Source organism: Sebastes umbrosus, chromosome 6 (assembly GCF_015220745.1).
Source record: "Sebastes umbrosus isolate fSebUmb1 chromosome 6, fSebUmb1.pri, whole genome shotgun sequence".
In the NCBI taxonomy this organism is placed as follows: domain Eukaryota; kingdom Metazoa; phylum Chordata; class Actinopteri; order Perciformes; family Sebastidae; genus Sebastes; species Sebastes umbrosus.
The window spans coordinates 1,588,417-1,608,379 of record NC_051274.1 but is presented as its reverse complement, the minus strand read 5'-3'; the positions used below and the strand labels follow the sequence as shown (position 1 = coordinate 1,608,379).

Below are 19,963 nucleotides of genomic sequence, written 5' to 3'. Positions count from 1 at the left end.
TACTTTTACTAACTACTCCTAGAGAGTTCATTGGATTCGAGTGAAATTTGGGTGGTATAACCCTCAAACTACTGTGATAATATTCTGCGAAGGAATGTTTGATCGCTTGAACGGTGATGTCGTACGTGAATTTTGATTGTTAGCCATGACACAGAATGCTGTTTTTACTTGACTTTACCTAGTCCCATCTGCCCCAAACTTCACAAGCTGGATAATAGTCCAGGCCTGAAGACATATATGTGACATTAAAAGTGAAAGTCATAGCGCCCCCTACAGGAAACAGGAAATTGTTGTCTGGCGGATCTTTTTTCTGTCAAAATATTGATTCCTAAGTAAGCAATCGTGTAATAAGCGGGATAATGTACAGCTAGCGGGTCATTGTTGTGAAAGAATCCCCAACAGGGCGATGCTGCACCCTGACGCGAAGTGGATGCTCGCTGTATATTATCCCTTACATATTTGAACCTGCAGTAGGCAGAATGTTTTTGGCAACAGTGGGCAAAAATTCCATAATAACTTTTCAGCATATTGTAATTTAAGTGTTCTGAGAGAAAACTACACTTCTGCAACTCCTCATGGCTCTGTTTTCAGACTTTAAAAAAATCTAGCCCGTGACGGGAGACTTTGACCAATCACAAGCCATTTCAGAGAGAGAGCGTTCCTATTGGCTGTGCTCCGGTTGGTGGGCGGTGCTTGGGATTTCCTCAACTGATCTCAACATGGCTGCCGGGTCACAAACTTTCTAATTTTACAGCTAAACAGTACACTACAAGATGATTCTGAACACATTTGAGGAGAAAAATCACATTACAGTAACAGAATATTAATTCATATTTGATCAGCGCTGCCTAGTTTGACCGTTTGATCGGAGTTTGCGAGTGACTGACAGCTGCTCAGAGACTGCAAGGCTCCAGCTCGGCTCTGATTGGTTGTTTTCCTCCAGTCTGTGAAATCTTGCAAATGCCGTTAGGAGCACCGGAGGACACCGGAGGACCCAGAGGGACATGAGTTTTTTTCAGATTACTTATCTCATGTACTACTGTCAGGATATAGTGACCGTTTTATAAAAATAACTTTTTTTAATCATATTTGCTGGAATTCTACCTACTGCTGCTTTAATGTTATTCCATTATATATTTAATGAAAACGTTATATCAGTATGATTGTTCACCATTTCTGAGATGTATTATCAGTACAACTATTATTTCAATGTACTTATTCAAGAAATTTTGCATATTTACAGTCAGAATTTACAGAATCATAGTATGTGGTAAATTTCTAGAATAAATACGTTGAAATAATACTAGTGCTGGTAATACTACTAATTTCATGGTAAGAAATTGACATATGTATGTTGGTATATAACATATTACTAGCATAATAACATGGTTTGTATTTTACTTTTTCTATGAAGTGACAGCACAACCGTTTGGTAGAGGCTTATATAAAAAAACAAACTGTGGGGTCTGTTTAAAAAAAAAATATATATATATATATTGTTTGTCATGGTCATTATAGTTCACTCATTTAAGAGTTAATGAGTGAACTATAATATGAAGGGTTGCCATTCAACTGCCTGATCCCCAGAACTGGCAATTTTAAGTGAAAAATAATAGTTTGAGTCTCAAAGACTGGTGACAAAACAAGTTTCAAACCCCAGTGGAGACGCATCCCAATTGCAAAAATGCCAAGCAAATATTATTGAAGATGTCAGTCAGCACAAAAACACTTGGACTTTGCTTGAGAGACTCAACTGACTGAAGATTTCAGGGATGCACCACACATGTGTGCATTAGTTTGTTTGTTCAACTAATTCCACTCACTTGTGTTTAATCATTTATCTCCCGTAGTAGAGGACAGCTTATTGTTGGTGCAGACGTGCAGTGTATTTTTTAGGTAATCATGAATATGCAAAAATGTTTCTGACATAATAACCTCTTCAAAACACTAAATATGCAATATTGAGATTATTGTAGTCTAATAACACCATGCTTTTGGCTCTATATGGTCTTAACATTGAAATAATTGACTACTAATAGCAGTGGCCTATCACAAAACTATTTTTTAACGAAATAGATAAATAATAATAATACAAAAAATTATATAAATAATATTTGTTGTATTCCTTTGACGATATAATGCAGCTTTTGTTTATAATGCATAAAAAAAAAATGAAGGATGGATTCTTAAAAAATGTACTCCACTTCTTTTGTCTGCATATTATTTCAATTATAGCAGCAAGGCCTGTTGAAGGAGGTTAGCTCACGCGTCATTAACTCGTTTTATCCTTGGTGGTATAAATCAAATCTGGTCTGCACTCGCCGAAAATGAGCAAATCGCAACGCACGACCGCGGCTTCAGTTACACTGCGCATGTGCTAAACCTCAAACCCAAGATCCTTGTCCGCCCGTGTCCTAGCCTCCTTCCACAGGCCTGGTATAGCGGTATCCATTAGAGAATAGCCCATTACTACTAGAGAAGAATCTAGAGCATCTCGAGGCAACGGGGACGTCATTTCCGGTGGAATATTCCAGCGGATTTCTCCTGGGTCTTTAAAAGGACGCGCAGAAAGAGCGGCTGTGAAATTGACAGGTAACGGACACATGTTGTGCACTATATGCTGTTAATAGCGTAGTCACTTCAAATACACCAGTCAGTTAACAGACACAGATATCAATCCGCGTGATAAAAAAAAAAAAAAAAGCAAAGAAAAGCAAGGAGAGCAAGGTGCACGTTATCACGTCTCCATCAGGATCTGTCTAGACTGTAATCTTTGGAGGTCCTTTCAGGTAAGATGCGACGCACTGCATGGAGCCTGGAGCCTGTATGGAGCTCCATGGATCCTCAGCACACATAATGGATGGATATGTTTGGGACAAAAATATAGGCCGAATCGGAGCGTCTGGCTGTGACGCAGTTGCGCCGCTTTCTCCAGCCTTTTCCTAAAGAAATGCTGCTATGTTAGACAGCTCTAAATATTCATTGTTACTGAATATTGTGTTTTTTTTTAATGTATTGTTATTTCCATGCCTCTGGCTGTGGTGCTGTTTTTGTGCAGAGGGATGCAGTAAGAGTGAGGCAGCCTTTGGAGGACCGCTGCTTCACATGTAAACCAGCAGGTGGCTGCGGAAGCAGGGGGACATTCGGGAGGCATTAAAGAGCACCGTGGTTGAATTAGACCCTTCTGTATTTGAGATTTTGCCAGTATGCTTTCAACAAATTAAAGAAAAGAGAGACGAGTCAAGTGATGCATTTAGAAAATGATTTGCTCATGGATACAGATGTACAACTGGAAGCAGTGTAGCTACATGTGTAGGCATATGGTTTCTGTAGCTGAATCTTACTAAGGACTGGTTGTGGCATGATGATCTACCTCATTTTTATTGTTTAATTTTCAGATTGTCAGAATGTATCTATCATGCCAAAAGCACTTGTAAATCTTTATTTTCCAGCTGATGTGCTGTGAACCAGAGACAATCATGATCCTGCTGACTCCCTCCTCTGGTACGTACTTCATTTTACCTGATAATCTGGATTACTGTGCATGGGTGCCAGAGATTAAAACCTACATCTGCTTGGATTAAATTAGGCAGGAAAACAACTACGAATGTGCCAAGGGAGCTTTAAAGATGATGCTTGGCCTGAATAAAATGGAATCAATATTGATTTTTTTTAATTAACCACAGAATACATATAGTGTATATAATGCAGTTATAATATGCAGTTATTATAAATTCTGTCCATGTACATGGCAACAACATCACTTGATGTGAATAGTTCATCATTACAGTACACATGCATTCATGTATATTGCACATAGTTCATACAGCTTGAAGATATTGAAATAGAATGTTTTATTGCTGATATTCACTCATGTTAGTATAATATACTGTGAATTCATATTACAGATTCACAAACTACACCCAATAGAATGTACAGGAATAAATGTTGTATGACTGGTGTATATTATTTATAATTGATTGCAATTGCAATTTATTTTTTTTACTCTATCTCTTTATCACAAAACTAAGTTAAAATGTAAATAGTTTATATTGTTCAGTCAGATTATCTCTGTTATGAACTGTTTTCCTTGTTGTTCGTTAGTCTTTTTAGTTGTTTCCAGGTAACATAGCAGGGTATTACATAACAAGGGCCTTCCCATCATGCTTTGCAGTCATTAGGCAGCAACCCAGAAATAGAGACCTGTTTGAAATTGACGGTGACTCAGTCTCTATCCTCTTTATTAGTTACCAAGACAGTGTATTAGAGTAAAACCTGACCATATAAGATCTGCAACCTCGCTGATTTGCCTGTGGAGCTGCACATGTGTTAATGAAGTTCATGAACCTGATTATTCATTTTGCAAACTTGTGCATTACATGATTTTCAGAAGAATGCAGAATCTGCATTAACCCATGTGCTGTGTTTGTTTACCCATGAACAGTTTTTAGATCATAATTCAAATGCCAGGTTGTAATTTGTTTTAAAATCCCAAATTGAGAAGTAGAAAGCATGCTGTCAAGTGAAAAAGTTATTGTTGGCTTTTCGCTGTGTCTCATACGCTGTTTTCTTTCAGATGAAGAGTCTCTTGAACTCGCCTGGCTTTGGAATCACAGGAAGTTCAGGGTGAAAAACACTTGAAGGGTTGCTACTGCAACATTTAAAACATATTTAAATTCTGCAGGTCATCTTATCTGTGCATTCTGTCTTGGACAGTATCATGACTTGAGAGAAAAGTAATGAACTCACGAGAGAGGAGGCAGACAAAAAACAAAGATGTCTTTGTTTGACTTCATTAGAAAACATCACAGCTTTGTGGGGGCCGAGGCAGTTTTGGCAGTGTCAGCAGTCTCTCCATCTTGCTGACTAAGATGTAGCATTTACCATCGTTCATACTGCAAATTTTTTCTCCAAACAACTAAAGATATCAAGTTATTATAAGTTTTACAAATTGCACTTTAAACAAAGTTAATACAATTATTACAATTGGCTATATAACCCCATGCAGTTCAGTATTTGAATATAAACTATGTGTTATAAAAACAATGAGACAAGGAGAGGTTGTAGATCTATCTTTATACCACGACCGCCATTAAAGCCTCGGCTGCGGTGGTATTAATAGATTTGTGAGTGCTGCTGCCATGTCCTTGTCTCAGGTCACTATGTTTGATCAGGCTAATTGATCTCACGTCTGGTATGTGTCAATGCAGTAGGTCCAACTCACTCTCACTATAGCCAGTGGTGTATGTGGTAGTCCCTTAAATGTCCACAGTTTGTTCACCACAACAGTATTTGTGTGTATTTGACCCCTAATAAGATTACAATTGAGCGCTAACACTTCACATACATCCTGTTGAGACATGTATCCTTTTGATGTTTATCCTATGCAAATATTATCTATCGATATTGAAGTTTTCTGCATGTTTTTCTTAAATTAAAATATGTATAATAATGTTCATGGCATAGATATAACTGATATTGTAATGAGTAGATGATGTAATGTTGCATGCTGTAGGCTGCGAATGAAAAGTAACAAATGCATTTTAGTGATCTGAAAGTGGATGAATGTATCGTAAGGTCGGTCTGCGTCCAATAAACATACGTCTTGGTAAGTGATGCTTCTTTTACATTAGACAGGGGAATCAATGTTAAAGTAACATTTTGCTTTAAAGCAGTAAAAAAAAAAAAAAAAAGAGAAAAATACATATGCAAACATGTGCTACAATATGGATTCCCACTAGATGGTGTACAAAATATTATTATTCAGTGATGACTGGTAATAGTGGGGCTGCATAGCTCAACGTATCATAAAGATTGTTCATTTTGTTATAAACACTCCAAATTTAGCAAATGTGTCATATGGAACTAGAAATCGAATGAATCCATCGGTACCAACCATGTCATACTAGCTTGTCGCAAATGAGGCAATGGCCATTTTCAAAGGGGTCCCTTGACCTCTGACCTCCAGATCAGTGAATGTAAATGGGTTCTATGGGTACCCACGAGTCTCCCCTTTACAGACATGCCCACTTTATGATAATCACATGCAGTTTGGGGCAAGTCATATTCAAGTCAGCACACTGACACACTGACAGCTGTTGTTGCCTGTTGGGCTGCAGTTTGCCATGTTATGATTGGAGCATATTTTTTATACTAAATGCAGTTTGGACAATATTTGTCATTGTTTTGTGTTAATTGATTTCCAATCATAAATTTACACATACATTTGCTTAAAGCAGCATATTTGCACAATCCCATGTTGATACAACAAATCTCCCTTTAAGCTACATTTTGAACAGACAAAAAATGTGAAGTTAATTTGCGATTAATAGCGATTAACTGTGGACAATCATGCGATTAATTGCGATTAAATATTTGAATCGATTGACAGCCCTAGTTGATAGATATATTGGGAACAAAACTGGATATTCAACCATCACAAACTCGCACCCTGGTTGCCGTGGCCGTCATCTTTGGGTATTACGGTTCCCGTCCGGTGCCACTGGGCGTGGCCTGCCACTTGCAACCTTAACCCTTGTGCATTTGGGAAAATGGCTACCATGGTCATCAGATTGCCAATCTGCAATGGCCCAATATCCAGTTTTCTTCTAAAAATATTAAGCTATGTATGTATCAAATCTGGCGCTTTAATCACAAAATGAACAATAGGTTTGCTATGCCGCCCCACTATAAAGCATTAAGGTTACTTTCAGAATTTGTACACATTTTTTCCTTTCACTTCAACTGAAGTTTGACTCCAACTGGGAAATAATTATTAAACTATTCTCATTCAAACACCTTCATCAGAAGGTCAGCTGGTATGGACACCCACCCAATCACAATAGGGATTTAGCTTTTAGCTTTAGCAGAGCAGAGGTTATTGACCTATGACACAGACAACTACTAACTGCTGCTGTTTTGTGGTCTCAGGTCTCTTCCAGTGTACCAACAAGCTCTTTCTGAGTGATGAAGCCACAGGACTTCAGATCAAGGAGTTTGCACGTAAAAATGCAGCTAATGCTCTGTCAGTTGCCAACATGGTCATGGGCATGGCTTCCATTCTCAGCAGTCTAAATGGGTGAGTGAACACGCCGTTATTGGAGTTTACTATCTGAAACGTTAGTCAGGCTCAGCTGCAGGATGGACAAAATCTATAGCTTGGTCGTAATCATTGTAATATTTCTTTCAGTAAAATAAAACAAAAATTAAGGATTTGGCTAAGGTTTTTAAAACCAAATTTTAGTAATTATAGAGGCCCTGACGGCCAAAACCATAAGCGAAATAGAAAACACAACAGCATGTCACAATATCTATTAACAAAACAGAAAATATATAAAATGTGTCCCAAACCACATAAACACATTTAGAAAACACACAAAAAAACATTTCACAAAACGCATTAACAAATCAGAAAAAACAACATCTCAAATCATAAAAAAAATAATTTGTTGATGTGTTTTGTGAAATGCTGTGTTTTCGGTTCTGCTTGTATTTTTATATTGTATTATATATATTTTTGCCCCTCAGGGCCACCGTAATTACGAAAATTTGGCTTTGAAAGCCCTAGGCAAATCCTTAATTTGTATTCAAATTATTATTATTATTATTATAATTTTTTTGGTCTTTTACTGAAAAAAGATAATGATTACGACCAGCGATATGTTTTTTTCATCCAGTGTTGTTGTGTTTTGCCCATAGAAATAGAATAGGAGTACAACAGACATTTCATTTCAAATCAACGCAGCAGACTGGTCAGAGCGGCTCAACTGCCAAATGATAAAGTACCCAGATCATCCTGCGATCTTTCGCATCCATTAGGCCCATAGAGCAGGCGCAGCTGCGTTTCCTTTAACTCCTCCTCCCAGCCCTCGCTCCAGCCTCGGTCCGGGTCTCATTCACATGAACGGAGGAAGGGAAATAACTCTGGATTAAGCTATTAGTGCATTTTACAACTTTAGGACTTAATGATTTAAATAAGGGCTATTCAAGTGTTCATACTGGGAAGTTGATTTACCTCAAAAAAAAATTATCCACTAATTTACAAACGTCCCTTTCCCAATGGCAGTCGATGGCAAAAAGTATTTTTGGGCCCAATGGCATCATGTGACGGAAACGGAAGTTGTAGTACTGGGGTTTGGCCCGATTTGGCCACTATAAAAATTTGCATCAAAGCCCGGCGCACTTTCTGGGGGCTTGGTTGTAGCGAGCTAACTTCTGTATGTACTAAACTGATTTACGGCAAGTTACAGACTCACTGAGGTGAGGTTTTACAGTAACGGCTATAACGAGCAGTGGTGTAGTAAGTCATGTTACAAAACCACTGCGACCACACTTTACGGCCCCACTGCCGTGTGTTCTGTTGTCGCCATAACAACTAACAACAATCTGCGTTTTCTTTTGTGCTAGTCAAATGACCACGGAAAACAGTTCAATGTCCATTTTACTCCTATTCTATTTCTATGGTTTTGCCCCTCAGGGCCACCGTACAGTAACTAATGCTTTTAATGACGACAGATCTCTGATCTAACCAAGCCCCAGGAAGAGCGCCGGTCGTTGAATCCAATTTTCGTTGTAGCCAAACGGTGGTACTGCAACTTCTGTGTCCATCACGTGATATCATTGGGCCCAAAAATACTTTTTCCCACTTACATTGGTAAAGAGACGTGTGTTACTCAGCGGATCATTTTTTTAGGTGAATCAACTCCCAAGTACGAACACTCTAATAGTTCTTATTAAATCATTAGGTCCTAAAAGTTGTAAAATGCACTAATAGCTGAATCCAGAATGATTTCCCTTCCCCCGTTCATGTGAATGAGACCCAGACCGCGACGACAACAGGACATAAGGACTCCGTGACCGAGCCATGTGACCGAGCGGACGCTACTGCGCATGTTCCATGGGCCCAATGGATACAAAAGATCGTCGGAAGGTCCGGGTACTTTTCCAGGCGGAAGCCGAGCCATTTTGGCATCATGCGCCACTGAGAACTGGATACAGCGTTGGAGGCGGGGCACCGCCTCCAACGCTGTATCCAGTTCTCTTAATACATCCATGGTTTTAACCAGATGAGATGCTTAGTGTAGAGAGGCACAAGCAAGTGCAGATAAGAAAATCTAAGGCCAGTATCAAGAAAACTTTATTTGTAACACTGTTGAAATCTAACCGACACTACTATAGTTTTAGCCTTTTTGCACTGCCTTCTAATATTTTACCCTTTGAAATGGGTTGCTGTCATCAAATAGCTAAACTCTCACTTGTTTTATTCAGGCACCATCATGCTGCATGTTGGCTGGTCCTGATTGGCTACCTGCTGGATTTGGCAGACGGAGCAGTTGCCAGGCGACTCGGTGCCTGCTCTGCGCTGGGTAAGTGGAGTGTTGTTGTCAATAGCTCTTACCAAAGATAAACTTCGACTGGGGTGTTGGCAGGGCTCGCTGCACAGTCCTTTGTATGGACTTTGTAATTTGGCCGCACAAAGTCATAAACAAAGGGAACCAGTAAAAGGAAACTCTGCCACTGAAACACTCTGGATAATCTTACAAAGTGTCCAATAGAAGAATCATACATATTTAATGTAATGTAGTTTGAGCTTCATCAAATCAGCGGCTTTTTAGTTTTTCTATATTTTTAAGGAAGCAAGTTATACACTTTTCAGTTTTTTTTTTTAGTTTGAATGGCACCCAATGCAAATACACAGCACATAAAATGTAGCACTGTGGCTTGTTTTCAAAAGACCACAGCAGCGTATGTAATAAACCAAGAGGCACAAATAGCTGTTTTAAAAGCTTCCAGTGTGAAAGTTCACATTTTCTCCGAAGCCCAAAATAGCTCCCAGGTGCATCACAATACATCGTCGGCTGCACATTTCAGGGGGCTTTTGTGTCCCGACAGGGTTTTTCTGCATGACTTTGCAGGTGGATGTTGTTGTGCCACCCGCACGTATTATGTCAAATGAACAATCACTTTCTGATTAAGCAGCCTAATTCCACGGGATCACGCTCCAATTGTCTATCTTATCCCATTGCTTTGAGTTCTCTGCATATCTGAAATTGCTAAAATTGTTGACCCTGGGCTGTGGAATTCCACCTCGGTCATTTGAGCCGTGGCCTGAATCACCTCATCCTCGTCTGCATGCAAAACATGCTCCGTGCTCCTGAGGGATAAAGAGACGAGGCAGTGGAGAATGTTGTTTATAGAATGGCCGCCCGTTGGGCTGACACTGACATTTCCACTTGGATATTTTTTTGCACAAACACAACCCACTGTCATGTGCCAGTAACACTGGCAGTGACTATACAGGGGAGATGATAACGTATCTACACTGACTTTTATAGAATGTAAACTCATGATTAAGGCACTGTCAGATGGAAAGAAGTGTAATAATAGAACAGTTGGCGCTCACTAGTAGCTTTCCTAATGTTGCATTCACACCAAGAGCGAAACAAATTTTTGCCTCGCTCTACTCACGTGAGTTGGACCGCCGGTATAAATTGTTTTCATTCACGCTAGACGTGCCAGAGAGGAGAAGGGGCTTGTCTCCATAGTACCAACAACTTTTCATTCCGCCATATCCACCATCAACCATGGAAGAAATAACCACTGTTGCTGCTTTGTACATGTCGTGGAAGTCGCAGATATGTTGGAAAATCAAACGCCGTCGTGTCTGGGTTCATAACATCACCCGGTGGCAAGCTGTATTCATATACAGTGCCATTACACTGACTGTATCTAGCAAGCCATCCATTGCTACTGTGGTATGAACCCAAAATAAACAGATTGTGCTGTGATTTAATTGCAATAAACTGATCAAAATGATTCTGAAATAACTTTATAATGATGTTGATTTGTAAAAAGTCTGAATTCATGTTTTATCAGGTCTGTCCACAATATGACAAGCAAACAACTTTTAAAATGCTTGTTTTCTGAATGGAGTTCGGATCGATCAGTTCCAGGCTATGCTAACATTGTAGCTGCTCCATCAACACTCAATATAACGTCATCTAGGCATAACTACGACAGCGACGTTGTTGTTTCTACCATAGACAGTCATAGATAGTCTGTGGTTTATACACATATACAGTAATTATACACAGAGTTTCGTCCGGTCTCTGTACAAATATGATGTACTATCGTAGCTCTGGGTGGCTGTCCACAAATGGCTACAATATAGTTTTTTCCTCAATTTCTGATTCAACAATGTCAGGACGTCAGTGACGACAGGAGGAGGATTTCATCACTGATAGGCTTTCGCGACACAGCGTCACGCAAATTTTTCGCTCGAGTTGAAATATTTCAACTCCCGCGTCATTCCTGCCATTTGTGTTGCCAAATTTGTGTCTATTCGTCTCTTTGCAATGACTTGGTATATAATCGCACCGCACAAAAAGTTTGCTTCATGCTTGGTGTGAAGGTACCGTAAAGTCAATTATTCAGAATCCAATATTTGTATTATTATTTATATTATTTTATGGGTAGTGTCTTTCAGCAAGTACAATACAATTCATATGTCCTTGAGAACGTCCCAGAGCCACATTTGGTATTCACATTTTTCTATTTTCATGTTCAGGTGCAAAGCTCGATGATTTCGCTGACTTCACGACCTTCGGGATCGCCACGTCATTGCTTCTAAGGACGTCTGACCTGCTGGACAACATCCTGTGCGTGTGTTACGTCTTGTCTGTGTTCGTTCGCCTCTGTTTCTTTTCAAGTGGTGAGTTTCAAAAATGTAGAGTTATTGTACGCTGTTTTATTATTTCAAGGACTTACTGGAGATGTATTCTTGTTTGGTCCCTAGGGATCCCGTTCATGTACCGCGGCCTGCCCTGCATCTACTCCTCTGGCATCCTGGCCAGTGCCTCTCTGCTGTCGGGGGAAAACCTGGCCATGCTGCGGGTCATTGCGGTGGCCATGATCCTCTTTATGATCAGCCAGAACTTCTACCCCCATGACAGAGTGCTGGAGTCCCAGGCCTGGAAGAAAGCAGTCTACGCTGGAGGTAAAGCCATTTAAAAAAATCCACTAGGATTCACATCTCTGTTGGACAAGAGTGTAACTATCAAGGGTAATGACTGCATAATGACTGAGTATAATTAAAATTAGAAATTCTTCATCAAGTTAGATTTCAGGTACAACATTTAGCATCATTAGGTAGTGGTATCTAGCCATGTGTATATTTTCCATAATCAGGACATTTTTTTGCCAGTACATGCTGCTGTTGAGTTTGTCAATTGTAATTTTTCAGTGCTTTTCCTCTTAAAGGTTATAATATGCAGGAATTTTCTGAAAAACAATGTATTGACTGATAAAAATAATCCCTCTCAATCGTCACTTATGACTCACATAGAAGTGTGTAGCAGTGTTTGTATCTGCAGAGACCATGCGCTCTGCCTCTATTTTCTCTTTACTTCTTTGTTTGCTGTGCTTGGGATGTTTCTAGGCATCAGCAAAGAGCCTTTGGGCCCTAATTAGGGTGTAACCAGGGGGCAACCTCCGGGTCTGAAAAGTGAAGCCAATGTGGAAGTGCCTTAAACTTGCATTCTTTGTAATAGCCAGCAGGGGGCGACTCCTCTGGTTGCTAAAAGAAGTCTGGTTGTATAGAAGTTGATTTATTACCTCAGTAAACATTGTAAACATGAGTTTATGGTCTCAATCGCTAGTTTGAAGTCTTCTTCAATACAGCATGATGTCCATTTAGTAAATTATGGTCCCATTTAGTCAAATAGACCATAAAGCAGGATGCTTTAGGGTGTGGCTACCTTGTGATTGAAAGGCCGCTACCAGGGCCATTGTCCGGTCTGGGAGTTGTCCGTGTTACTGTCTTAAAACTTTAAAAAAAAACAAGATGGCGACAGCCAAAATGCTGAACTCAAGGCTTCAAAAACAGTCCACAAATGGATGACGTCACAGTGACTACATCCACTCCTTATATACAGTCTATGGGTGTAAACCCCAGTCTCTAATAGCGCGCAGGGTGTTCAGGTCGTCAAATACTGCCGTATTGTCACACCCCTCGACGCCTGATACCGAGCCACAAGTCCCCCTTTAGCTCTGTCAGGGTTTCACGGATGAGAATGGGTTGTGTGTTTTTATGTGCATGTGTTCCAGTGTTCCCTCTGCTCCTCTGTCTCTCCTCTGCTGTGTGCAGAGTGCTGCTATCTATCTATCTATGCTATATGTGTCAGTTTGAGTTGGACCGCGAGCAGCGCTCAGCTACACACACACAGTGAACAGGATATATATACAGCATACAGCGGGTAAAATAAGTATTGAACACGTCACCATTTTTCTCAGTAAATATATTTCCAAAGGTGCTATTGACATGAAATTTTCACCAGATGTTGGTAACAACCCAAGTAATATATACATACAAAGAAACCAAAACAAATAAATTCAGAAATAAAGTTATGTGTAATAATGTGAAATGACAAAGGGAAAAAGTATTGAACACGCTTACTGATATTTATTTAATACTTTGTACAAAAGAATTTGTTGGTAATGACAGCTTCAAGACGCCTCCTGTATGGAGAAACTAGTCGTATGCATTGCTCAGGGGTGATTTTGGCCCATTCTTCCACACAAACGGTCTTCAAATCTTGAAGGTTCCATGGGCCTCTTCTATGAACTCTGATCTTCAGTTCTTTCCATAGATTTTCAACTGGATTCAAGTCAGGTGATTGGCTGGGCCGTTTTAGCAGCTTTATCTTCTTTCTCTGAAACCAATTGAGAGTTTCCTTGGCTGTGTGTTTGGGATCATTGTCTTGCTGAAATGTCCACCCTCCTTTCATCTTCATCATCCTGGTAGATAGCAGGAGATTTTTATCAAGAATGTCTCGGTACATTTTTCCATTCATCCTTCCTTCAATTCTGTGAAGTTTGCCAGTACCGTATGCTGAAAAGCAGCCCCACATCATGATGTTCCCACCTCCAAACTTCACTGTTGGTATGGTGTTTTTAGGGTGATGTGCAGTGCCATTTGTCCTCCAAACATGGTGTGTATTATGGTATCCAAAGAGTTAAACTTTGCTCTCATCTGACCAGACTATATTCTTCCAGTATTTCACAGGCTTGTCAAATGTTGTGCAGCAAACTTTAAACAAGCTTCAACATGCTTTTTCTTCAGCAATGGAGTCTTGCGTGGTGAGCGTGCATACATGCAGCGTCGGCGTTAGGGGCGGGCCATGGGGGTCCAGGCCCGTCCAAAAAGGTCACTGTGCCCCCTCAGCTGAATTCTCTCCTGACAAAAAACGAAACTGAAATAACAGCTATGCTATAAGTAAAATTAAGTCATTCAGTTTGGTAATGGAAGGACTTAACACTGCAATGCAAAATAAAGCACAAAACAGTGATAGTTTTGCATTTAGGAAACAACTAGGACATGTACTTGGGCTTGATTACATTGTTTTCTATTGGAGGGTCCTAACTGGCTGTGAGCAACACGGTGCTGCACAGCGCGGCGTGACGTTTTGTCTGAACTTCTATCGGAAACCTTGTTCCTATTTTTTCCTGTCACTCATATTGAGAGGAATGGCTGATTAGTTTAGATAAAATGAGCCAAGAAAACCGGGTCAGTTGTCCTGGATGTAAATGAAAATATGAACTTGATTACTGACACTTTCAGCACAAGCATTGACGCTCGCAGTTACATGCGTAGCGTTCACTAGTGAAACTTTATTCCGAGCTACCTGTCAAAAAATATAACAGCCACCTCACTAATGGTTCAAATAAAACACGAACACACAGCGCAAAGAGACAACTATGGAAACTCTGGGAAATATGAACCGTCACGACAATATTTCAGTAAGAAGCCTCGTTTTGATCCGCTCCGTTTGCGTGTTTGTTTTTTGGTTTGTTTTTTTTAAATCTAGCTCAATAGAAAAAAATTAGAGAAAGTAGACCTACAAACCTGGTGCATTAAAGCACAATTAGGACCAAGAGAGTAAAAAGCATCCTGTGCTCCTCTCACATCTTACTTTTTCTACCTGTTTGGATTATTCTGTTCAGTATTGTGGAATAAAACAATGGACTAATGTTAGCAGGCTGAGCAGGGACAACAACTGGTGAGACAAACATCCACATTTAGTCTTTATTAACTTAAAATATAGTTATGAAGAAATCAGTCAGACTGTTAGATTAATATGTTGTTTAACTCCCTGTTAACTGGATCTCGGCACCTGCGTGTGTGCACATTTTGACCCTGGCATGAGCAAGACGCACGGCGTGCCCGGGGAGTTATCTGTAGCCTCCAGTACCTCCTCATTTCGAAACAGAAACCATAAAAAGGTGGCAGCTAGCTGGAGGAGATCACTAGATAACAACCTAATTGCTCTTGGCTATATCGTATGTTATTTCCAGTAAATATCACAATATAAGACGTGTGTTTTCTGATAAAAAAAAAAGTACGAACGTAGGAAGATAACAAGTACTACTAACCCATCTTTGAGGTGGTTATGTCTTCAGCTCCAGTCTGATCTGGAGCTCACAGCTGATATGTTCCTGGTTTGTTTACATGATGTAACAGAAGTGCAGATCTAACGGATTCAGTGGACAGAGAGCGTCAGATGCGCGATGCAGCGCGATAGTCGGACGCTCGCATCCACTTAGGACACGGTGTTAGTTTATAACCTGTTTTTGTGGACATAACAGCATGTGTATGCATGCGTGCGCGCCTGTGCGCATAAGTGACAGTATGTATACACCTCTCTGTCAGTTTCTGTCTTTCATGAAACATGATAATGTTAAAGATACACTTAATAAAGGCTATATGAGGTGAAAACAAATGCCCCCCTGTCAAAGCTGATTGCCCGTCTGCCCCTAACACTCTGGCGCCGACCCTGCATACAGGCCATGGCGGTTGAGTGCATTACTTATTGATTTCTTTGAAACAATTGTACCTGCTAAGTCCAGGTCTCTCTGAAGCCCTCCACAAGTGGTCCTTGGCTCTTGGACAACTCTTCTGATAATTCTTTTCACTCCTCTGTCAGAAATCTTGCGAGGAGAACCTGGTCATGGCCAGTTTATGGTGAAATGATGTTTTTTCCACTTCCGGATTATGGCCCCAACAGTGCTCACTGGAACATTCAGAAGTTTAGAAATGCGTCTGTAACCAATGCCATCAGTATGTTTTGCAACAATAAGGTTGCGAAGGTCTTGAGAGAGCTCTTTGCTTTTACCCATCATGAGATGTTTCTTGTGTGACACCTTGGTAATGAGACACCTTTTTATAGGCCATCAGTTGGGACTGAACCAGCTGATATTAATTTGCACTGACAAGGAGTCGGATTAATTTCTAATTACTGATAGATTTCAGCTGTTGTCTTGGCTTACCATGCCTTTTTGTACCTCCTTTTCTTCATGTGTTCAATACTTTTTCCCTGTGTCATTTCACATTATTACACATAACTTAATTTCTGAACTTATTTGTTTTGGTTTCCTTGTATGTATGGATTACTTGGGTTGTTACCAACATCTGGTGAACATTTCATGTCAATAGCACCTTTGGAAATATATTTACTGAGAAAAATGGTGACGTGTTCAATACTTATTTTACCCGCTGTATATACTGTATATCCTTTATTTAACCAGGTAAAAAACTCATTGAGATTAAAATCTCTTATCCAAGAGTGACCTGGCCAAGAGGGCAGCACAGACATTGTTACAACAATAAAAACAGACAATATGAAGCTTGCCCTTTGGCTGCTGTGTTGTAAAAATACAAACATGTGCACATTCCTCCTTAAAGGTCATGACAGGTGACACTCATTTCCCTTAAGGCCTATTTCTGTTTCGGTGTCGGTCACCTAGTCAACGAACTTAGTCATTCAAAATCTGGCAACTCGGCACCTTCCAACAGGGTTGTGTGTTAGTTGTGTGTTTTTTTTGTGCTTTCGAACTTAACCGCTGTGAAACAATCAGAAAATAATGCTTTATTTTACAAACAACAACCGACAAATGTTACGTATTCTACCTATAAGTTCTCACTCAACTCCTATATTTGTTTTATTTCCAGGAGTCGTCATGGTATTCTGCTCTTCCTTCCCCCCTGCGTGTGTGTACTACCTGCTGTGGTCAGTCTCCTACATTTTGTTCCCAACATCTCTTTGGAGCAGTAAAGTGTAAAATGGGTGCCGGCTTCGTCCAAAACTCCCATGTAGGTTTTCCTCTCTGACCCTCATGCGGGTGCACTGAGGCTTCCAGACTGCTGCTGCTCCCTACTGTCATGGAGGATCCAAGCTGAACATGCTCATGCTCCACAGGCGACCACTTGCTCTATTTGACCTTTTATTTTGAGGTGACACCTCTAAAAAGAACCCATATTGAAGAGATGAAGGATGAGAAGGACATTTTAATGTTACTGGTAAGGGTTAACCTTCATGCTGTCTTATGTCTTTGTTCAGCCCAGTCTTACATCAGGTTGTGAAATAGTCATGCAACTTTATGTATTGATTCGTGTACATAGACACGAATTTCACTTTTTTTTATGATGGTCAGCACGAAATTAATTCATATGTAATCCACATAATTCACCCAGGAGACCAGTGTTCGTGTCCCGTGTGAATGTTGCAATGAACCGCGCGGCTAGCATTAAAAGTAGGCTAGACCTCGAATCTCTAGAAGAGACGCAGCTGACACACAGCCTGTTAACCTGTTAACATGGACGCCGAAATAAAAAAACAACAGGTTCCGCAACCGTCAGGTGCTGCTCACGCGGGCGGTGTGGACACGCCGTAAGCATGTCAATCTATTCCTAAACAGAAGTAAGTAGTTGTTGTTGCTTGACATTCTTAGGAAAATGCATGACACGTGACTTTGTCATGTAACTTCCGTACTTAAGTTGCGCCACTTTCAGTGTTATTTTAACCCAAACCACAATCTTTTCCTAAACCTAAATAAGCAGTTTTGTTGACTAAGCCTAACCAAGTCAATCTATTCCTAAATATAACTAAGTAGTTTTATTTTGAAAAGACAGGAGTGGAAATTGACATATGCATCACACGTTGCTGACCATTCGTAGGAAAACGCATGAAAAATACATAGTTGAAAGTCGTGTCTATGTACAACAATCAAATAGATTACATTTCCTGACTGCTTCACAAACTGCTGTGAGACTGTGTTGCTTTGTTGCATTTTCACTGAAGCCAGGGGTCGGATGGCTTGTTTTCATCAGGTTTATATCCCGTGTAATCTCAGTACTAATCCAATCTTTCATCAATGTTCTGAACATGCAGCAGCAGGGCACATCATTTTCTCACAGGACAATATGAAAACAAATTATTTCAAATGAAACAAAAACGAATAGATTTTTGCCTCTAATGTTTAATGTGTAATCGCACAGGATCATAACTCTTATTATGATGTGTGTTGAGCATAGTCCCATGAGTAACTGTTCAAGTGCTACATTATATAGGTAAGGCCTTTAATCAGTCTATATACAGCATGATTTCTCAGCAGCATTTTCCAGATTCAAAATTCAATGTCCTTTCTCGTTTATCTATGACACAGTTATGGGCATTCATACAGCACTATGAGCAGTCGTGTGTTAGCTGTTAATGTTTGTATCAGGGTTGAGGTCACTTATCTTTCATAGCATTCAGGTCAGAATGTCCTCGAAATCCACTTTCTCCATTTTGTAGGGGTCTCAAATGTGACTTACAGCAAGAAACTTTCGAACATGATGGTGCAGTCATTCCTATTGTTAGACTTGTGGTTTGAATATGTTTTAGATAAGTTCAATTGAAAATAAACTGACCCCAACTCTGGCTTCTGTGAATTCGGGACTTTTTCAGACTTTTTACCAAGTTGTGGTCCAAGAAATGATGTGGTAGATCGTCATATTTCTTCTATGTGTCATTTTATTTGCTCATTGTATGTGTTTGCCTCTGTTTTAAGAGGCATTGCAGTTTAAATAGTAAATCCACACTGGATCACATAGTACTTGTGATTCAGTGTGAATTTACCCTTAAAGAGCAACAACACACAGGCTGTGAATCCTGCTCTTCCTCGCTTCGCTGCAACTTCACCTTTAGGTGGAGGCACCTAAAGGTGTCGTAACATTGCACCAGAGCACTACTAGTGGTGGAGCAGCTTTAAACCCACAAGGAAGGAGAGTTTAAGTGTGTTGTTAATCTTTAACTTGGCCAGTATTCAGTCTGAGGGACATTTTTTTGTGTTTCGCGATGTGTATTTGTGCAGTATACTCATATATAAATTTAGACTCCATACCTTGTGAATACGGTCATCTTTGAGCTTGTAATCAGAGGTGTCAAAATAAAAGGTACAACCTCACTCACAATTTTAGTTCAGTGGTTTTAATGATAATGATTTAATGATTTGAGCCCTCTTATAAGCAATATCAGAACTCCAAAACATGAACTTTTGTGTTCATTTTATTTTAAAACTCCATTAGGAAGCCTTATTTAGATAACTCATACATTTCTAACATTATGAGTTATCTAAATGACTGAATAGTTTTTTGAGGGAAAACTAAAGCAGAATTTCATAAATCAAGAAGTGTGGTTCTTGACATGGTTACAATAACCAATCTACAGTGTAAAGTGCATACACAGACTGAACAAAAAAGCTACTCTAGTACATTCAGCTTTCCAGTGTGGGTGTTTTGGTTTTCAAACTGTGGAGTCACAGTAATTTATGCATGCCAAGAGCATTTCAGATACAAAAACTGTACTTTGCCAATTTATTAGAAAAACCCATCTTAATGAATAATAAAATCTGTGTTTTTACTTTTACTGTCTGTATATTTTTTGACAATAAAGAGGGAATAATGAAATGACTTGCTTTCAGTGTCATTAGTTCATCATATCATTAAAGGTGCTAAATTCGAAATTCAGAGCATATCTATGATTGAGGGATTGCCTCCACACGGTTCCATTGCAACATCAGCGCCCAACAGCAAAGCTAAGTTTCTTCCATTTTGGACAGAAAGTGACTACCAGGCGCCAGTAAAACG

At 39.8% G+C, this 19,963-nt stretch overlaps 1 protein-coding gene across 2 annotated transcripts; it reads left to right on the top strand.

Moving 5' to 3' along the window:
* The first annotated feature begins 2,450 nt into the window (after window positions 1-2,450).
* On the top strand, window positions 2,451-19,786 carry tmem269 (transmembrane protein 269). Of its 2 annotated transcripts, none has more exons than XM_037771422.1 (7): window positions 2,451-2,592; window positions 3,453-3,504; window positions 6,931-7,078; window positions 9,268-9,365; window positions 11,567-11,710; window positions 11,795-11,995; window positions 17,006-19,786. In XM_037771422.1, exons 2-7 carry the CDS (start codon window positions 3,456-3,458, stop codon window positions 17,113-17,115), a joined length of 750 nt encoding a protein of 249 aa, XP_037627350.1. In that variant the 5' UTR covers window positions 2,451-2,592; window positions 3,453-3,455; the 3' UTR covers window positions 17,116-19,786. The 2 variants fall into 2 exon arrangements, with proteins under 2 accessions (XP_037627350.1, XP_037627349.1); XM_037771421.1 differs by lacking the exon at window positions 2,451-2,592 and adding an exon at window positions 2,599-2,789.
* The last annotated feature ends 177 nt before the right edge of the window (window positions 19,787-19,963 follow it).